Source organism: Sinocyclocheilus anshuiensis, unplaced genomic scaffold (assembly GCF_001515605.1).
Source record: "Sinocyclocheilus anshuiensis isolate Anshui unplaced genomic scaffold, SAMN03320099.WGS_v1.1 scaffold379, whole genome shotgun sequence".
NCBI lineage: Eukaryota > Metazoa > Chordata > Actinopteri > Cypriniformes > Cyprinidae > Sinocyclocheilus > Sinocyclocheilus anshuiensis.
The window spans coordinates 1,126,887-1,145,746 of NW_015552574.1; the positions used below are offsets into that span (position 1 = coordinate 1,126,887).

The 18,860-nt window shown below is 36.3% G+C and overlaps 2 protein-coding genes across 4 annotated transcripts; both read left to right on the forward strand.

Moving 5' to 3' along the window:
• The first annotated feature begins 1,661 nt into the window (after positions 1-1,661).
• LOC107665150 (guanine nucleotide-binding protein G(I)/G(S)/G(T) subunit beta-3-like) lies at positions 1,662-10,539 on the forward strand. 3 transcript variants are annotated; one of them, XM_016455915.1, is made up of 10 exons: positions 1,662-2,004; positions 3,190-3,492; positions 5,028-5,118; positions 5,304-5,449; positions 6,077-6,140; positions 6,863-7,019; positions 7,106-7,172; positions 8,712-8,913; positions 9,107-9,323; positions 10,368-10,539. In XM_016455915.1, exons 3-10 carry the CDS (start codon positions 5,062-5,064, stop codon positions 10,472-10,474), a joined length of 1,017 nt encoding a protein of 338 aa, XP_016311401.1. In that variant the 5' UTR covers positions 1,662-2,004; positions 3,190-3,492; positions 5,028-5,061; the 3' UTR covers positions 10,475-10,539. The 3 variants fall into 3 exon arrangements, with proteins under 3 accessions (XP_016311401.1, XP_016311402.1, XP_016311400.1); XM_016455916.1 differs by lacking the exon at positions 3,190-3,492 and having other exon boundaries at positions 1,662-1,847; XM_016455914.1 differs by lacking the exon at positions 3,190-3,492 and having other exon boundaries at positions 1,663-2,004.
• Positions 10,540-11,833: 1,294 nt separating this feature from the next.
• tpi1a (triosephosphate isomerase 1a) lies at positions 11,834-17,059 on the forward strand. The gene is made up of 7 exons (XM_016455958.1): positions 11,834-12,071; positions 13,594-13,717; positions 13,825-13,909; positions 14,047-14,179; positions 14,402-14,487; positions 15,645-15,732; positions 16,544-17,059. The coding sequence occupies exons 1-7, from the start codon at positions 11,960-11,962 to the stop codon at positions 16,666-16,668; spliced, it is 753 nt and encodes a 250-aa protein (XP_016311444.1). The 5' UTR covers positions 11,834-11,959; the 3' UTR covers positions 16,669-17,059.
• Positions 17,060-18,860: the final 1,801 nt, after the last annotated feature.

Below are 18,860 nucleotides of genomic sequence, written 5' to 3' on the forward strand. Positions count from 1 at the left end.
GTACGACTTTCTGCGCGAGAGCGCCCTCCGGCTTCGAGTATGAATGAAACATACACTGCACAGAGTGTTTAGCGCTCCGCGATGTTCATCTCGCCTTATTCTGGGTCCAAATAAAACATCAGATCATGCACAGACTATCCTGTCTCTTTGAATTTAAATCTATATTTATTCACACCGGCTCTTGAAAACCTCTATGCGAACACACTTGCCCGAAAAAGTGCGGGGGACAAATTTACGTGATATTAAAAATGTGGGGGACACGTCCCCCTCGTCCCCCGCGTAATCTACGCCCCTGCCCTACTGTATGTGCAACAATAATAGAAATGCTTTCCTGTGCAAATCCTTGCATTGAAACTAGATTTCATTCTTCTCACACTATCAAAAATATTTTTGATATATATAGGGTGGCCAAATGTGCCATTTATACGGGACACGTCCTGGCCATGATTTTTATATTGCCTAAAACATCCAAAGTAGTTTGACCAATAACATGCAGGTATTGTACATAATCGACCAATCGTGGCGCGTCGGCGTGAGAAGGTGAAAACGATCAAAGCAATGCAAATACGCGCACGATCGATCTGCACAGTGGTACCAGCCAAAAACTGGATATTTTAGGCAATATAGAAATTCTGGCAAGGGTGCGTCCCGTAAAAATGGCCCTTATGGTCACCCTGATATGGTATGATTTAACATTGCCTCAAATGAACTTGCATCAACCTGTAAGGAAGATTTTAAGGGGAAATAGCCAGACGGACAGTTACCTACAATACAGATTGAGAAGAAAAACCCTTCTTGGCATGCTTAACTTGTAAATTAGATCCATTAGCTCTTTAGAAAACGGTCCAGGATAGAGTTTTATTGTCAATATCTGTTGATGCAAACTGCAATTCAGTATATTATACGCTGAAAACTTACTGGACTTGTGTCAGTACTATACTTCAAAGTTCATTTGGCACAGTTTCCATAACTAAAAATATATTTTATTCTCGTTTCCTGTATGATGTAGCTTAATTGGAGCTTTTGAATGCTATTGAACCAGAATTGAACGAAGAATAACACTTCACAAAGACCACTGTCATTATTCTTTTGCATTTGACTCTCCTTAAAGTTGGGAAATGCAAGATATCATACAAGATAGAAATGTAAAACCAATATGAGAAAATCTCTCTTATTGTCGTAACTTTCATCAGTTTCCTCACTTTCTTTCCTCCGTTGCTCTTTGTGTCACCCGTGACGTCTGCTCCACGGATTCACCTGCTCTAATTCCTTAACGGGATTGCCGATTCCCGGGATATCCACTTAGACCCTGATTAGACGAGCTCAACTCATTAGCTCTGACAAACCAATTCAAACACCTCAACCCCAAAGCCAAAGAACAGCCCCCCTCATATCAACATTCACCAAACCACACCAATGACCCTTTTTAGAAACAACACATCAAGTGTTAACATCAAACAAATATGATAAACCAAGTATGAAATGCTTTAAATGCCCATATTACCCCAAAGTGGTTGTTAGAACCAATGCTGAGAACTTCATGATAAGATGTTCTTCAGGAATCAACCATATTTTTGTTCATGCCACACCCTGTCCATCCCTTCCTCTGTCCTCTGCTTTCTGCACTCACTCTTGCCTTGTCTTTCGACCCCATAACCTGATTTTCCATTCCAATCGGTTTACCTGTTGCTCGCCCTCCCCTTTCTCTCTCTGTCTTTCTCTCTGCCTCACCCTTTCTGTGCCCATCTTTGGGCTTATCCTTTCATCCCTGATCTCCTTCATCCCCTCCAATCCTCATCTATTCCTCTCTCGCAGACAGGGAAGAGAAAGAGAGAGTTTTTCCACAGGTAAGTTGCGTCCAGTCTGTTGGGGGAACCTGTGGGAGGATCGAGAGAGAGAGAGACTATTGAAGAGCTGTCTTGTGGACTACGCAAAATAGAGACTGATACAGAGAAAGAGACTTTGGAGTTATAGAGACGAAAATAAGCATTTTTGGGTAGAAAGGTGAGTTTGCTGTTAGTTTGGTCTTATTAGTTTGAATAAGAAAAAAGATGCACTGCAAATAGCGAACCAATGCAAACCTTGTGCATTACGATACGTTATATCCTTAAAATGCAGTTTTTTAAAATTTGGTATGCATGAAGAATGCACAGAAATGCATTGAATAATTGCTTTTTAATTGCAATTTAATTTTTATTTATTGTAATGCACTACATATTTCCTGGAAATAGTTTGACCACAGTGTCACAAAAGGTTAATCTGCAACTATTATAATGCTTAAAATGACATTGGGATGTTAATGTTGGTATTTCAACTATCAAAAAGTGCATCAAGCAAAAATTACGAGGAATTTGTGGTTGCGGTAACATTTTTCAGCTGTTATACTGGTGCATTCCTGTACACTGAAAAACATTGTGTAGAAACAATTCTTACTCAAAAATAATCACAAAGAAACTGCAAGTAATGTATTGAATTTAACATGAAATTTTGAAATAGAAAGCAGGGTTGTTATACAGTATTTTACTAAAACTGTAAAAAAAAAATATTTTCATTACTTGAAATAATGAAAAAAACAAACTTATTTCATTTCAGCTAAGCAAGGCAACATTTCTCATTTACATTTAGTTTAACTTGATGTGCTAAAATTAAACCTAAAACTGAAATAAAAATGAATAAAATTAACATGAAAACAGAAAATATAAAAGAAAATCTAATTTAAAACTAACAAAAACTATAATAGTATCTAAATGATACTGGTAAATAACACTGGTAGAAAGACTGATATATTTTCTTGTACACAGTACACTATAAAAAATGCTGTGTTAAATACAACCCAATTGCTGGGTTTGTCCATATTTGACCCAGCACTGGGTTGTATTTAACCCAGCATTTTTAGAGTGTAATCTTCAAACTTCAGGGAGAAAAAAAAAAGACATTTACAGTTTTGTTTTTGGTTTCTGAACAGATCATAATGTTGCAACTTGCAAAGTTTGCACATTTGGCTCTTTGCAGGATTAACCTACTCTTGAACAAGTAATCAACAGATTTTAGAAGTTTTGAGATTCATCAGGTCTCATTTAATCTTGTACCATTTACAATCCATATGGAAGATAACAGCTGGCATCCTCAAGGCATACATCTTTTCTTCCTCTTTTTCCTTGTGTTTTGTCTTTGATCTTCCCACCCCAGGTCCCACCTGATCCTGTAGTAAAGAGCAGTCAGTAATCGGATAACAGGAGATTTGATAAGCCACCCCCAACAGCTCCTGCAGGGGCTTAGACCTTTCTTCTAGCCCTCCTCGTCATCAATAAAACAACAGCTCTCATCACGAGCTGAACACACAGAGTAATCTTCTAACACAGAATTTGACCATCAACAGCACAATGCCAGACTCAGTTTCTAGCACTTAACCATCAGTTAAGTTCATTATGATGTCTGTAGCACGACAAGGCTAACAATTCCTCATCATCTCCTCTGGTCTCCCACTGAGAGGTAGATTCATATGGCGGCATATACTATAAAATATTTTTATAGTAAGTTGTGACTTAGAAGATTTACATCTGAAGAAAACATTTGAAATCTTTTGTTTTAAAGGGGTCATAAGATCCGATTTAAATTTTTCCTTTCTCTTTGGAGTGTTACAAGCTCTTGGTGCGTAAAGAAGATCTGTAAAGTTGCAAAGACTAAAGTCTCAAATCCAAAGAGATATTCTTTATAAAAGTTAAAAGTCAGCCACGCCTACCTGAAACGGCTCGTTCTAACACGCCCCAACATACCTACGTCACGATGTGGGAAGATTTGCATAACGCCTCCCAAATGTTCACACAAAGAAAGAAGGCGTAACTATCTAATTACAAATCTTAGGCGTTTAATTGGATGTTAGCCTATGTTTACCATGTTTAGGGGGAAGGCTTGATTTCAGTTCCACATGTCTTATTTTACAGTTTTGCACTTTTTTTTTATTTGCCTTGTTTCACATCTATTTTATTTTATAATATAAAGGAAATGCTTGAATGGGACTGTTTTGGTTTTGAAGGATCGATTTATCAGTTTGGTGCTAGTTTTTGAATTTTGATTTTTTATTTTTTTTTTGAAATGACCCCTTTAATCTAATTACAAATCTTAGGCGTTTCATTGGATGTTAGCCTATGTTTACCATGTTTAGGGGGAAGGCTTGATTTCAGTTCCACATGTCTTATTCTACAGTTTTGCACTTTTTTTTTATTTGCCTTGTTTCACATCTATTTTATTTTATAATATAAAGGAAATGCTTGAATGGGACTGTTTTGGTTTTGAAGGATCGATTTATCAGTTTGGTGCTAGTTTTTGAATTTTGATTTTTTATTTTTTTTTTGAATATCAATATTAGAATTTTAAATAACGGATTCACAGTATCATTAGCATTTGCTAGCTATAGCATTACTGAACTCATGCTGAACTCATAAATGACTGACAATATTGTTGTTGACTTGAATTTTTTGAGTGCAAATCTGTATTCAGTGTTACTGTCTACCAAGCAGGTAAAAATAACTTGTCCAAGGAGATGTTTTACGACTAGCTGGGAGGTTTTGCATCAAATCAAAGTCAGGTTTCAATATTTGTCAATACTAATTCAAATCATAAGCCTTCGATATTATTAAATCATTTCCACATTTTTGATGCTGTAATCAGGGTTGCCAGGTCTCTGGAACAAAACCACCTCAATTGCTACCCAAAAATAGCTCAGAATACTAGTCCAACTGTGTTTTGTTTGTTTGTTTGTGTGTGTGTGTGTGTGGTTTTCCCTTCAAAAAAACAACCCGCATCAAAAAAGCACAACCCGCAGCAACAGTGTAAAGGTATCCCAATTCTGTGGGATAACTATGAACTTGGCAACACTGGCTGTACACAAGGCCTAGCTCAGGGATTAATCTTAGTAATATGACTTATTTATTATTGACTTTTATTTGATAATATAAGACCTTTAGAATATTTTATTTTCATTTCATTTCATTTTATTTGATTATTTTTTATTTATTTTCTTTCAGCTTGTGTTGGTAAGAACCCTAATCAACAGCAGCCATGGGTGAAATAGAGCAGATGAAAAAAGAGGCCGAAGCCCTGAAAACACAGATCGAGGTGAGACTGCTGTAACGTTTTTTTTTTTTTTTGTACTTTCACAATGAAACAGTTGAAGAACATGGATATAAGATCTTTCCTAATGCAAAGTGCGAATGAAAATGCAAATGAATCTCTAGCTGTACAATTTCTATTTATACAATTCATAATAAAATGCTACGATAAAATATTTGTTTCCCTACTAGGCGGCTCGTAAAGCAGTGCATGACACAGACATGGCCTCCGCCGCTTCTGGGGTGGCTCCGGCCCCTCGGGTCCAACTCAAGACCAGGAGGACCCTCAAAGGCCATCTGGCCAAAATCTATGCCATGCACTGGAGTACAGACAATAGGTGAGAACATCATATCAAATCATTAGGTATGCTGGGTTATACTGCACTGAAGTATTTGGAAATATTTTAAAAGAATAAAAAATTACTTAACTGACAGAAAGGGATATATATTGGTTTACCTGTAGCTCTTTGCCGTCACGTGATCTGCTCAAGCAGCTCTCACATGGAAGTCAACTGCACCTTGCGGTCACCTTGAATTAGCTAATTCTTAGTTAGATCAATTATCAGGGTCAGTGGCCTGAAACAGACTTAAGCTTCAATGTATTCAAGAAAGTGCATTGACATCAAAAACGAATAGCTCCAAAAAGCATTTATATATTTTTTGGAATCCATTAGAAATACAATAATTTAGAAAAATACACTAGTTACATTTTTGTAAAAGTCCAAAAAAATCTAAATAAATTGAACTAGCTTACACAGGTTGTGAAGGCTGCTAACACAACTTTTGCAAACCAAATATGCATAATAAATATATATAAATAAATGCACTAACGGCAGTTGTCTCTAAAGTTTTGTGTACATCAGTATGTTTGTCAGATTTCAAAATTAAGGCGTGGAATATATGAAATGGTACATCCTGTTGTCTTACCAGCCTTTCTTTGCTCTTTCTTTCATTGGTGTCTTTAGGCTAATGGTCAGTGCATCACAGGATGGCAAACTTCTCATCTGGGATTCTCACTCTGGAAATAAGGTGAGTCCGCCTGACTCAAATATACTTTCAAGAAAAAATGGGAATTGTATATAAATATATTTAGTCAGTTAAATGTCAGTTGGGTATCTATTAATATTTTGCGGTATACAACTGTTGCCTACTCTTTTGTTCTCAGATTAAAAAATAAATGTTGCCTATTTTAAGCTGCTAGAATGGCATATTTGATTTTTCGTTTTTCAGATATGCCTCAGACTTCGAACAATACACAGAAACTGTAACTAAGTTAACTTTACACATTTAAAATATTTTTGCATTATGTTAGGATAAAAATATATTTTATTAAACAAAGATATTTTATTTAAAGAAGAAGTCTACAGTTTTTGTTGTGGACATACACTCTAAAAAATGCTGGGTTAAATACAATCCAGTGCTGGGTAAAATAGGGACAAACCCAGCAATTGGGTTGTTTTGACCCAGCGGTTGGGTTAGGTTGTATTTAACCCAGCATTTTTTAGAGTGTAACACGTTTATAATTCCACCTATAGTATGCAATTTTGCATGGTTAGTGAATGAAACCCACTCAGAATATTGATTTGTTTTCGACAGGACTGTCTGTTTAAGCGACAAACGCTTGAAAACATCTTCGAAAACCGTGATTATTATGCAGTTACATTTAGCCTATAGTGCAGAGATGACACTACCTTTAACTTTAAATCAGAATCTCTTCAAGGAAAAGTTATAATATTTGCCTCTTTCTTTAGGTCAATGCTGTTCCCCTCAAGTCCTCATGGGTGATGACCTGTGCATATGCTCCTTCTGGAAACCTTGTGGCCAGCGGTGGTCTCGACAACATGTGCACTGTCTACAACTTGAAGACACCTGTAATCAAGACGGTGAAAGAATTGGATGCTCACACAGGTATGTAAGTACAGAAGTCAGGCAAGACACTTTACTTTCTTATATACTTGTTAGTAAGTGTCAGTTATGTTATCTTTTTTTCATAGGTTACTTGTCCTGTGCACGCTTCCTCAGTGACACGGAGGTTCTAACCGCCTCTGGTGATACCACATGGTTTGTGCATGTAGCATTTACATTTAAAGGGACAGTTCACCCAATTACTATAGTATATTACTAGAATCTTTTTCAAGTGTTTTTACACTTCTTCTTTTTATAGTGTTCTTACAAGTCTCCTTTCATTGTAATTCCACGGAAACAGAAGGCAACTGCATTGTACAAAATGTTGTGTTCTTCTGGAAACCTTGTGGCCAGCGGTGGTCTCGACAACATGTGCACTGTCTACAACTTGAAGACACCTGTAATCAAGACGGTGAAAGAATTGGATGCTCACACAGGTATGTAAGTACAGAAGTCAGGCAAGACACTTTACTTTCTTATATACTTGTTAGTAAGTGTCAGTTATGTTATCTTTTTTTCATAGGTTACTTGTCCTGTGCACGCTTCCTCAGTGACACGGAGGTTCTAACCGCCTCTGGTGATACCACATGGTTTGTGCATGTAGCATTTACATTTAAAGGGACAGTTCACCCAATTACTATAGTATATTACTAGAATCTTTTTCAAGTGTTTTTACACTTCTTCTTTTTATAGTGTTCTTACAAGTCTCCTTTCATTGTAATTCCACGGAAACAGAAGGCAACTGCATTGTACAAAATGTTGTGTTTCATGGAAAATATGAGTTTTGAAATGACATGAGGGTGAATAACTGATGACAGAATTTTATTTTTTTGGCGAACTATCGATTTTCAGAACTGAATCGCGAAAATTGTAGCAGCTAGAAATTGAAATAAATGAAAAATAGTTACAATATGGCTATGTTCTCAATATACCATACTATTATAGCTTGCATGCTATATTTGCCAAACCATGCACTATACAAAAGAACACACAGCATGTCCCACAATGCAAAGAAGCAAATCTTCAATTGTGATATAAGCAGCAGAAACAATATTTTTTATATTTATCTTTTTCCTTTTTTATCACTTTCTGTACTCATTATTTGTTCAAAAAACAAATAAAAAAGAGACAATATTAGATTAAAATGCAAAAATAACTGGATGCTACTCATATGCAAATTGACCTTTTTCCTTTTTTATCACTTTCTGTACTCATTATTTGTTCAAAAAACAAATAAAAAAGAGACAATATTGGATTAAAATGCAAAAATAACTGGATGCTACTCATATGCAAATTGAACATCACATGTTTATAATGTGTATCAGGGAATAATGCCTACTATTTCACTTTCTATTTTTAAAAAGCAGTAGGCCATACAATGCACTGCAACTTTCATTCAGCCAAGCAACTGATTAAAATATCCATTAAAAACCAGCTACAACTTCGTTAAATTGTGCCATTCTCATCTAACAAAGTCTAATTAGGCTATAAATATAGCAAGCATTGCCACTTTTGCTGATAGGTAAGATTAAAGCTTTTTCACAATGCTTTGCAGCTTGTTGAGGAGAGTTGTGCTTTTACTTTATAATACGTTATTCAGCCTGACAATGGATAAAAATCCCATAAACAGTCATTAAGGGCATCACCACTTTTTTTGTTACAGTTTTGTTTATTTCCCTCCCATTTTTCTTCAAGTGCATTGTGGGATTTGGAGACTGGAAAGCAGAAGACGGTTTTCCTGAACCATGTTGGTGACTGCATGTGTCTGTCTCTGTCTCCGGACATGAACTCCTTTGTTTCCGGTGCTTGCGACTCTCTGGCCAAGCTGTGGGACATCAGAGACGGCCAGTGCAAGCAAACCTTCCTGGGTCACACGAGTGACATCAACGCCATTTCAGTGAGTTGAACATGAAATGTTTGATGCAGTACCGGGAAAATTCAGAAGAGGGCATCACAGTTATTTTTTGGCTTCCTCATTAATGAAGCCAACTTTATAACAGTTTCAAAGATTTGAGTCTTTCCCATTAAATTTAAGAACAAAGCACATAAATGGAAACCAAATGGATTCACCAAACTTCCTCTTTCTTCAGTTCTACCCTGGTGGCAATGCAATTATCACCGGCTCTGATGACTGCACATGCAAAATGTATGATCTTCGTGCCGATCAAGAAGTGATCAGCTACCAGGATGCTGCCCTGAACAGCGGCGTAACATCACTGGCTCTATCCATGTCTGGCCGCCTCATCTTTGCTGGCTACGACGACTTCAACTGCAATATTTGGGACTCGCTAAAGGGCGAGAAAGTGGGTAAGTTGCAAGAAAGGAGTCGCAGATGGAGTGAATCATTAATGCTGATTAAGCAGGAACAAAGTCCATTTGAAGCATGTCAAATCACTCGACAGCCGTCTTGGCAACTCCACCAAACAGCTGTTTTCTATGTAGCCAATTTCTGAGTATTAAAACACTCTTCTGGCATGGATGTGAGATTTGTTGGTGTTAGTTGAGGAAGTCTTCTACTTACAGGAACAGTTCGTTCAAAAATGAAAATTTTGCTGAAAATGTACTCACCCTCAGGCCGTCCAAGATATAGTTTGTTTTTCATCACAATAGATTTGGAGAAATTTAGCATCACTTGCTCACCAGTGGATCCTCTGCAGTGAATGGCTGCCGTCAGAGCCCAAACAGCTGATAAAAACATCACAACAATACACAAGTAATCCACACCACTCCAGTCCATTAATTAACGTCTTGTGAAGTGGAAATCTGTGTGTTTGTAATAAAATTTAAAAAATCCATCATCAAGTATTGCTTGCTTCGATGAAAAAGTAATCTTGTCTGAATCAGGAGAGAAATATGCACAGATCAAGCACTGTACAAGCGAAAACAGTCCTAAACAGCTCTAAATAAATATGCGTGTGGATTTTGATGTGAGAGGACAACAGGAGGACAACATTTAAAGATAAAATACCTTGATGGCTTTGTCACTTACAAACACTTCACAAGACATGAATTGATGGACTGGAGTCGTGTGAATTACTAGTGGATTATAATGACGTTTTTATGAGCCGTTTGGTTTCTCATTTTGACGGCACCCATTCACTGCAGAGGATCCATTGGTGAGCAAGTGATGTAATGCTACATTTCTTTAAAAAAATTGAACTTTGTAATATTTAATCAAAATGTCATAACTGGATTGTTTCAGTTGTCATTACATTCAGCTGTTCGTCACTATAATACAAAAGATCAGTCTCTACTTCCATTTCATCGCAAATTAAATAAACGTGCATGAAGAATAAAATCCTGTCAGATTCATATTCTCACTCACTTCCTTCCTTCCTTTCTCTCCTGTAGGTGTGTTGTCTGGCCATGACAACAGGGTGAGCTGCACCGGAGTACCACCAGATGGCATGTGTGTTTGCACTGGCTCATGGGACAGCTTCTTGAAGATTTGGAACTGAGTTGGACCCTGAAAGAAGATGAGATGGGAATGAGAATGAGAATGAGAATGAGAATGAGAATGAGATTGAGAATGAGAATGAGAATGAGAATGAGAATGAGATTGAGACTGAGAATGAGAAAGGTTGAGAGAGAGAATGAGAAATTATCGATTTCTGAGCAACAAAGAATCTCACACACACACACACACACACACACACAAACAAACACATAAAGGTCCACCTGTATGTGTGGGATTTCTGGAAGACTGGACTTCATTAGAATATATAATATGCAATATTTAAATGTAAACATGTAAATTGCAACTAACACAGGATTGCGTTATCATAACATGACAATCTCATGACAACGATACTTCGACTTGAAATTATGATTTCGACAGCATAATCATTTAAGAATTTAAAATATAGTATTACATATTTTTTTTTCCATTAAAAATCCTTATCATTAGATGAAAGTTTGGATGAATATTTTTATTTATTAGAAATGACGATAGAATGCAGAAGAAATTGTACAATGACTTTTCCCAAAAACCACACTGTCTGTCTGAGATCTGATATTATGGCTCTTTGATGATGTTGGCATACAGATGCATTTTAATTTTAATGAACAAACGTCCTAAAGCCCTTAAAATAACATGTTATGCTAAAAGATAAAATGTCTGTATTTACTTCTTTCATCTTTTTGTAGGACTTTTACATACAAGACAGTTCCTCTTTAATATTTCAGTGGTTACTTGAATAACTTTCTAATAAACATAGTGTTCTGCATTAAACTATATTTTAATGTGTTCTGTGTGTATCTGTTAAGTTGTGTGTTTTATAATTGTAGGGCATTTGAAATAATATCATTTGAAAATGTTGATCTTTGAACTGTTACTTTTTTTTTTAAATAATTAATTTATGAGAGAAAGAAATATTATTGGGGAAATAATCTAATCTCTGAAAGGCAAATTAGGTCACAAAACTGTGCTTTTGGAAATGTTAACAGCAGAATACCTTTATAATAGGAAGAAAGCAAGAAGTTTAAAGGGGTCATATGATGTTGCTAAAAAGAACAGTATTTTGTGTATTTGGTGTAATGAAACGTGTTTATGCGGTTTAAGGTTCTAGAGTCCTTCAATGCAGCTTATATAGTAAACAGATTTCAAGAAATTTGACTGCTCAGTATTCCTACAGTCTAGCTTATGAAGATTAATTATTGTTATTAAATAAGCTTACGTTCCATTATGTTTATTTCCCTGCGAAAGCTGAGTGCTTGAACGTTAATTAGATTGGGCTGACGTTCCTTCAATGAAGAAGCCTTACCTCATGAATATTAATTAGAACGTCATGACGTTTCTTGCAATCTTCCAATGCCAAAGCGCTTCCTCCTGAATATTAACAACCTAGCCTTCTCCGTAGTAGGAATCGTAAGTTGTTTAACGGGAGCGATTACATAGTATACTGCAGTCGTTGTGTTTGGTTCGCTCGATTTGTCGCGCAAAAATGTCCTCAAGAAAATTCTTCGTCGGAGGAAACTGGAAAATGAACGGCGATAAAGAGAGTTTGGGCGAGCTCATAATGACCTTGAACACGGCCAGTCTCAACGATGAAACAGGTCCATGGCGTTCATTTGATTTTACGTTGTTTACCTGAAAGAATATTAAGCAGAAAGTTTTCCATTTTTCAATTTCACAGATTAGTCGGATGTATTTAGCATATATAGCTAATCGACAGAGTTGTTTAGAAGCACCAGAGACGGTTTGCTACACGACATCACGTGACACTTTAAATTGCTGGAGGGTCGTGTGGACATGACTTGCATGTTTGAACTGCTTTTACATAAAAATAACGTTAAAACTTCAAATATAAAACTAGCTTATTTTGTTATACAGTTTATTTTATTGCATGTCATTACAGTCACGTATTATTTTTCACAAGAAACAGACATTTTCAAGCTTCATTATTAATTTATAATTTTTGGTCCTACATATTCTATATTTGTCCTGTCCCATATATTCTATATTTGTCACGTATGCCTAAAAAATACATAAAAATACAACGTACTAGCTAAACAAGTAGCCACATGATATTTGCCCTATCCCATATTTGTCTCGTATGCACATAATTAATTGTTAGCCAAATTATTGGTTCCCATTCTACCTGGGGGAAAAAAATCGAATAAATTCAGAAGAAATAAATAAAGAATATTTCACACACAAAAAAATATTATTAATATAGTCATTTTTCATAAGAAATACATATATTTCTGCACAGGCCTGCTGTAGAAAGCTTTATAATTCATTTACAATTTGTGGTTCTATAGACTCTGTATTTGTCTTACCATACATCCCATATTTGTCCCATACGCATAAAAAATGCATGAAAAATATAACTAGTTTTTAGGTAAATAATTGTTAGCTAAATTATATTTGCCCTATCCCAATTTTTGTCCCATATGCATAAAATAATTGTTAGCCAAATTATTTGTTCCCATTCAGAGATAGTCACTAACAATAACATTTCACACACACACAAAAAATGATTTACAATTTCTGGTCCTACAGACTCTATCCCATATGCATAAAAAATGTTCGCCAAATAATTTGCTATGGGGAGAAAAAAAAAAAAGTAAAATTAAAAGTAATTGCTACTTTTTTCCCCTCACAATTCTGACAGTTTTCTTGCAATTGACAATTCCGTTCATATCTGATTTCCAATTTCTTTTAGACTTCGCTGTAAATTCACAATGGCGAGAAGAAAAAGTTGAGATTAAAAAGTGCAAGATAGAAAGTTTCTAAATTCGATGGCAGAAACTAAAAAACAGAATTGCGAGATGAAAACTCAGAATTCAGGGGGGGAGCTGGAATTGCAAGATTATAATTGCACAGAAACAGAATTGCAAGTTTTTTTTTTTTTTATTCCGTGGCAGAAACAGGCTTCCATAATTTGTTTCCATTCTACCTAGAGAAAATGAGAGGCAGTAAAAATAACAATAATAATAATAAAAAAAACTGATATGAGGGTGAGTAAATGATGACAGATGTTTCGTTTTGGGATGAACTATTTATTTAAAAGTGGTCTTGCTGGTTTTCATAATCATATATCATCATAACAGTGGTTTTGTCTTCATTGTTTAGAGGTGGTGTGTGGAGCACCGTCCATCTATCTTGATTTCGTGAGGTCTAAGCTGGACCAGAGGATCGGTGTGGCCGCCCAGAACTGCTATAAGGTACCCAAAGGAGCCTTCACCGGGGAGATCAGGTATATGTCTCATTGGTATCTTTTATAGTTTTTATGAACAACCATTTATCACTGTCAAAACTCTAAAAACCATATTTCACGTTCTCTCCTTTTCTTCGCCGCTTTAGCCCAGCGATGATTAAAGACTGCGGCATCGACTGGGTGATTCTGGGCCATTCTGAGAGGCGTCACGTGTTTGGCGAGAGCGATGAGGTATTTTAATAGGAATCCAAGCCCTTATATCTCTTTGCTTTTCAGTATGATGAAATTCAGGCCTCGTGTTGATGCATATTTGTGCTATTCTGCATTCAGCTCTGTTTCACTCTGATTGGCTGTGATGTCCTTTGCAGCTGATTGGCCAGAAGGTGGCCCATTGCCTAGAGAGCGATTTGGGTGTGATCGCCTGCATTGGGGAGAAACTAGAGGAGAGAGAAGCTGGAACCACTGAGGACGTGGTGTTTGAACAGACCAAAGTCATTGCAGGTCATTTGAAAACACAAATCTGATATCAAATATGTGATTTTAAGATTGTGGATTGTCAACAAATATGCTAAGATGGCCTATTTGGCAGATTTATTTTGATGCTTTATATGAAATGCTCGTGTGCCGAACGTGAGTTTTCAAACAGTTACATTTTTTTTGTTCTAGGACCCTGTTCATGCATGTGAAACACTTAAAGCCTTGATACATTTCTATATTTTATAGACAATGTGAAGGACTGGACTCGTGTGGTTTTAGCGTATGAACCAGTGTGGGCCATTGGCACTGGAAAAACTGCCACTCCTGGTCAGGTAAATCTGTATTCATACTGTCCATCAATCATATCATGTTTCATCTCCATTATCATGTTTGATTGCTCTCATTTCATATTTATGCAATGCATATGCACCAAAGCGTGAATAATAATATGCTTAATGATATGCTTTTACATTATACTGTAGTTTAAAGTCATTGGGCCTCATTCATGAAACATTCGTAAATATATGAGTGAATTCTGAGTAATTTACGCGTAAAACGGACCTTCCCGAAAACTCTGCTCCGGATTCACAAATACTTCGTAAAGATCAGATTTGATAGTTAAATGTGTGCATGTTAATGAGTTCCAATCATTCGTAAATAGGGCTCGCGTGCACGCTCATTCACAGCTACGCAAATTACGTATCTAGGAATGGTGCTTTGGACGCACTGCATTTTTCTGACGCGTTGTTTACATGTAACATGTTACGAGTTTCTTAATTTGAAGAATATTACTGAATATACAAATGCGGTAACCAGCAATATTAACTTTCTATTGTTGTGTTGTACAAGTATGATCATGGTTGGTCAATGTAATATTTGTCCCGCCCCTCCTCCACTGTGATTGGACGACCGTGTAAAAGGGGCAGTGACGAGCTCTGCGTTTTACCCAAAGTTATAGAGTAAAAAACGAAAAAAAGACAGTGCAAATTAACTCGTTAAATATCATTCTGATACATAGTTCATAAAAATGCAGTTTCATCAGTTTGTCTAAAAGAATACAGAACGTTTGAATGTTTTATGCACCATTTACACATGGTAGGGAGCAGGTGTACATTTCTTTCGTACCAACTAACATTTTCCAAATACGAACATTTTCATGAATCTGAAAATTTACGTCAGAACGACTTTCCGAATGATTTACACAAAAAATCGTTCCGCTCGTGTTTCATGAATGAGGCCCATTCTGTTTATGATCATGTACTTTATTTGGTGTTGCTCTAAACTCTTAAAAATAAAGGGTCTTTATTGGCATTGATGGTTCCATGGAACCTTTCCATTCCACAAAAGTTTCTTTTTTTCAGATCATTAAAATGTTTTACACTAAGAAAATACATTTTTGTAAAGAACTGTCACTTGAATGGTTCTTTGGGGAACTTAAAATCGATCTTTGCTTTGGAAAAAAAGTCGTCCTGTTATTTGTGTGCTGCAGGCTCAGGAGGTGCATGAGAAGCTGAGAGGATGGCTGAGAGCGAATTTGTCGGATGCAGTAGCCGACTCTGTGCGCATCATCTATGGAGGCGAGTCTGCAGTGTTCAGAACATCCTGTCTGTTCAATTCTGAGTGGCCTTAAAGATATAGTTCAAAAAATGAATATTCTGTCATTTGCTCAGCTCATGTCACGCCACATCCCATTGACCTTCCTTCGAAATTTGGTAGAATGTCCATGCATGATGCAATTTAATGAAAGAAAATAAGATTGCAAAAATTACCCTCATATCTACAGTTATGCATTTGGTAGATGCTTTTATCCAAAGCAACTTAAACTGCATTCAAAGTAAACATTTTATCATTGCATGTATTCCCTGGGAATCGAACCCATGACCTTCTCGTTGCTAGTACCATGTTCTGCTGTTTAAATACTGGAGTTGCTATTTAAACTCTTATTTTACACAGTATTTACTTTTAAGTCATTCAGAAATATATGCAAATAGAAGATGTGCTCTATTCTTTGACAAGAGCAGATTTGGAGAAATGTAGCATTACGTCACTTGCTCACCAATGGTGAATGGGTGCCGTCAGAATGAGAGTCCAAACAGCTGATGAAAACATCACAGTAATCCACATGAATCTAGTCCCATCAGTTAAAGTCTTGCGAAGCGAAAAGCTGTGTGTTTGTACTAAACAGTTCCATCAAGACCATTGCTTCCGGGCTAAAATACTAGTCCTCTATCCATAATATCGCTTTTTAACATGTAATGTAATGGACATGTATCTCTATTGACTCAATGCTGATCCCTTTTTACTTAATAACAATTTAACAAATACATTTACTCTTAGTTTGCTCTCTTGGTAACTCACCACTTATGTTCTTCTCTCTTCATACCACAGGCTCCATTACTGGAGGAAACTGCAAAGAGCTGGCAGCCCAGCCTGATGTTGATGGCTTCCTGGTTGGAGGGGCTTCCCTTAAGCCAGAGTTTGTTGACATCATAAATGCCCGCGGTCCAAAATAAATTTTGACGATCCAAAACTGCCGCACTGCCCAATCAGTGTATACCAGCTTCTTGTCGTTCCAGCAGGTCTGAAAGTGCATTTGGCGTTGTGTTGCTTTTGCTCACCTGCTTGTTAAACAGTCGGTGTGGGTTATTGGACTGGAATATTAATATCAACTCCCTTCCCACTTAACGTAATAGAAGAGAGCTTGGGGATGTTAGTTATTGCTGCTATACTCGAGTTAACTGCTGTGTTGTCTATGCACTTCCAGAGCACTAACATACTGTATTCTCCACATTGATTAACTTACAAGACCAGCGTTGAATGCTTAACTGAGTTTGTAGTGACTTAATGAGCACTTTATCCTCTGTAGAAATGACTACCTCGGTAGAAAATTAAAAACGTTTTTGTCCTGTGTTCTCGTAGTGTTTTTTTTTTCCTGATTCAATCACTGACTTAAATGCTGTGCGTACTGAAACTAAAGGCTAAATGGTGTAAAATATATATTTTTAAAATCTTTTTTGCATAATTTTCATGTTTTTACAATTAGTTTTACATTAAGAAGCATCAAGTTTGCATTTATGTATTTGACTAAAAACAGTAATATTGTGAAATATTACAATTTTAAATCAAATGTATATAAAAATATAAAATATTGAATAAAATAACTTCTATTTGAATAGGTTTTAAAATGTAATTTATTTCTGTGATGCGAAGCTGAATGTTCAGCATCAGTCTTCAGTGTCACATGATCCTTCAGAAATCATGGTTCTTATCAAAGTTGAAAATCGTTTTGTGTAATATTTTTGTGGAAACTGATACATTCACGATTCTGGACGAATAGAAAGTTCAAAAGAAATAAAAATATTTTGAACATTATGCAAACATGTCTTAAATGACACTTTTGATCCATTTAATGCATCCTCAGTGAATAAAAGTAGTCATTTCTTTTAATGAGTTTTTTTTATGAGTTTTCTAATGAACATGACAAGAAATACAATTTTAAAACCCATTAAAACACTATCCTGTTCTATAATTAAGGGTCTAAATGGTGAAAAGCCATTTAAACGTCCTACTCTGCTTTTAACGGCGAGAAGAAAACACACTTAGGGACTCAAGGTTGACGAAAGTAACGACAGCTTTAATATTCCATAACATTATTCACTGACAGGCTTGTCAGTTATTTTTATTTTTTATTTTTTTCTCTCCATCTTGCATTCTTTTCCTTCTTTCACCACAATAATCTCACAAAATGGTGAAAAGATAAGTCATCAGGGAGGAAAAAGATTTCAGGTATGGGGGGGAACAAGCCAAGTCATAACCACAAGAAGGGAAAGCGGGAGAGAAGACGGATGAAACGACGAGAAAGGAAGCAACACAGACTGCAAGTCCATGGGGCAGAGAATAAGGAATCATGTGCATTGAGAGTGAGACTTTGCTACACAAATGTGAGTGAGTGAGTGAGTGTGTTTGGTCTCTATTCATGTAAGCGTGTCTGTCGGTTCAGTTCTTGAATCAGATCTGTCATCGTGATTGGTATGTCTCTGGATTTTGATCATTCATCTTAAAGCAGAAGTGAAGTGTGTCATTCCTATAGCTGTCTCTTATATATTTGGACAATGGTAGCCCCGACCCAAACACACGCCATTGGTTGAGCCAGAAATGTGCCAAACAGATGGCTCACTTACAGACAATGCAAAAAACTTCCACTTCCCCTTTAGGATGGAGATCCAGGGTAAAAGAAAACGTGAAAGTACATTTTAAGAGTCATTGCATGTAGAAAATCAGGCAGACTTATGAAGATTAGGGGGTTCTTGAATATAATTATTATTATTAGAAGTGATGTGTGAGCTTTACGGTCGATCCTTTAGATTTAATTCTCTTTATTTATTCATTTTTTGCTGTGTTGATCTATGTAGGGAGCCATAAGACAACAATATCGTAACATAATCGAGACATATTTTAGACCTTCCAAGATATACAGAAACTTATGAACTTTGTGGAAATAAATATATTCTACACATATTATTTTAAATGCTTCGTATACTAAAATGAGTAAAACACTTTTCTTTTTCTTTTTATGTCAGAGGTTAAAATAAAGCAATAAGCCCCAAGAAGCCGTGGTTTACAGTGAATTTATAACAGCTAAGTGGAGTGCCTAAAACCCCCTTAGCTGTTATAAATTCACTGTAAACCACGGCTTCACGGGGCT

What these genes read in the sequence shown, in the direction of transcription:
- LOC107665150 (XM_016455915.1), top strand. Translation starts at nt 5,062, where the DNA reads ATGGGTGAAATAGAGCAGATGAAAAAAGAGGCCGAAGCCCTGAAAACA. An exon ending in CCCTGAAAACACAGATCGAG is followed by an intron (nt 5,119 to 5,303) that starts GTGAGACTGCTG and finishes TTTCCCTACTAG; the next exon opens with GCGGCTCGTAAAGCAGTGCA. An exon ending in CACTGGAGTACAGACAATAG is followed by an intron (nt 5,450 to 6,076) that starts GTGAGAACATCA and finishes TGGTGTCTTTAG; the next exon opens with GCTAATGGTCAGTGCATCAC.
- tpi1a (XM_016455958.1), top strand. Translation starts at nt 11,960, where the DNA reads ATGTCCTCAAGAAAATTCTTCGTCGGAGGAAACTGGAAAATGAACGGC. An exon ending in CAGTCTCAACGATGAAACAG is followed by an intron (nt 12,072 to 13,593) that starts GTCCATGGCGTT and finishes TTCATTGTTTAG; the next exon opens with AGGTGGTGTGTGGAGCACCG. An exon ending in TGTTTGGCGAGAGCGATGAG is followed by an intron (nt 13,910 to 14,046) that starts GTATTTTAATAG and finishes TGTCCTTTGCAG; the next exon opens with CTGATTGGCCAGAAGGTGGC.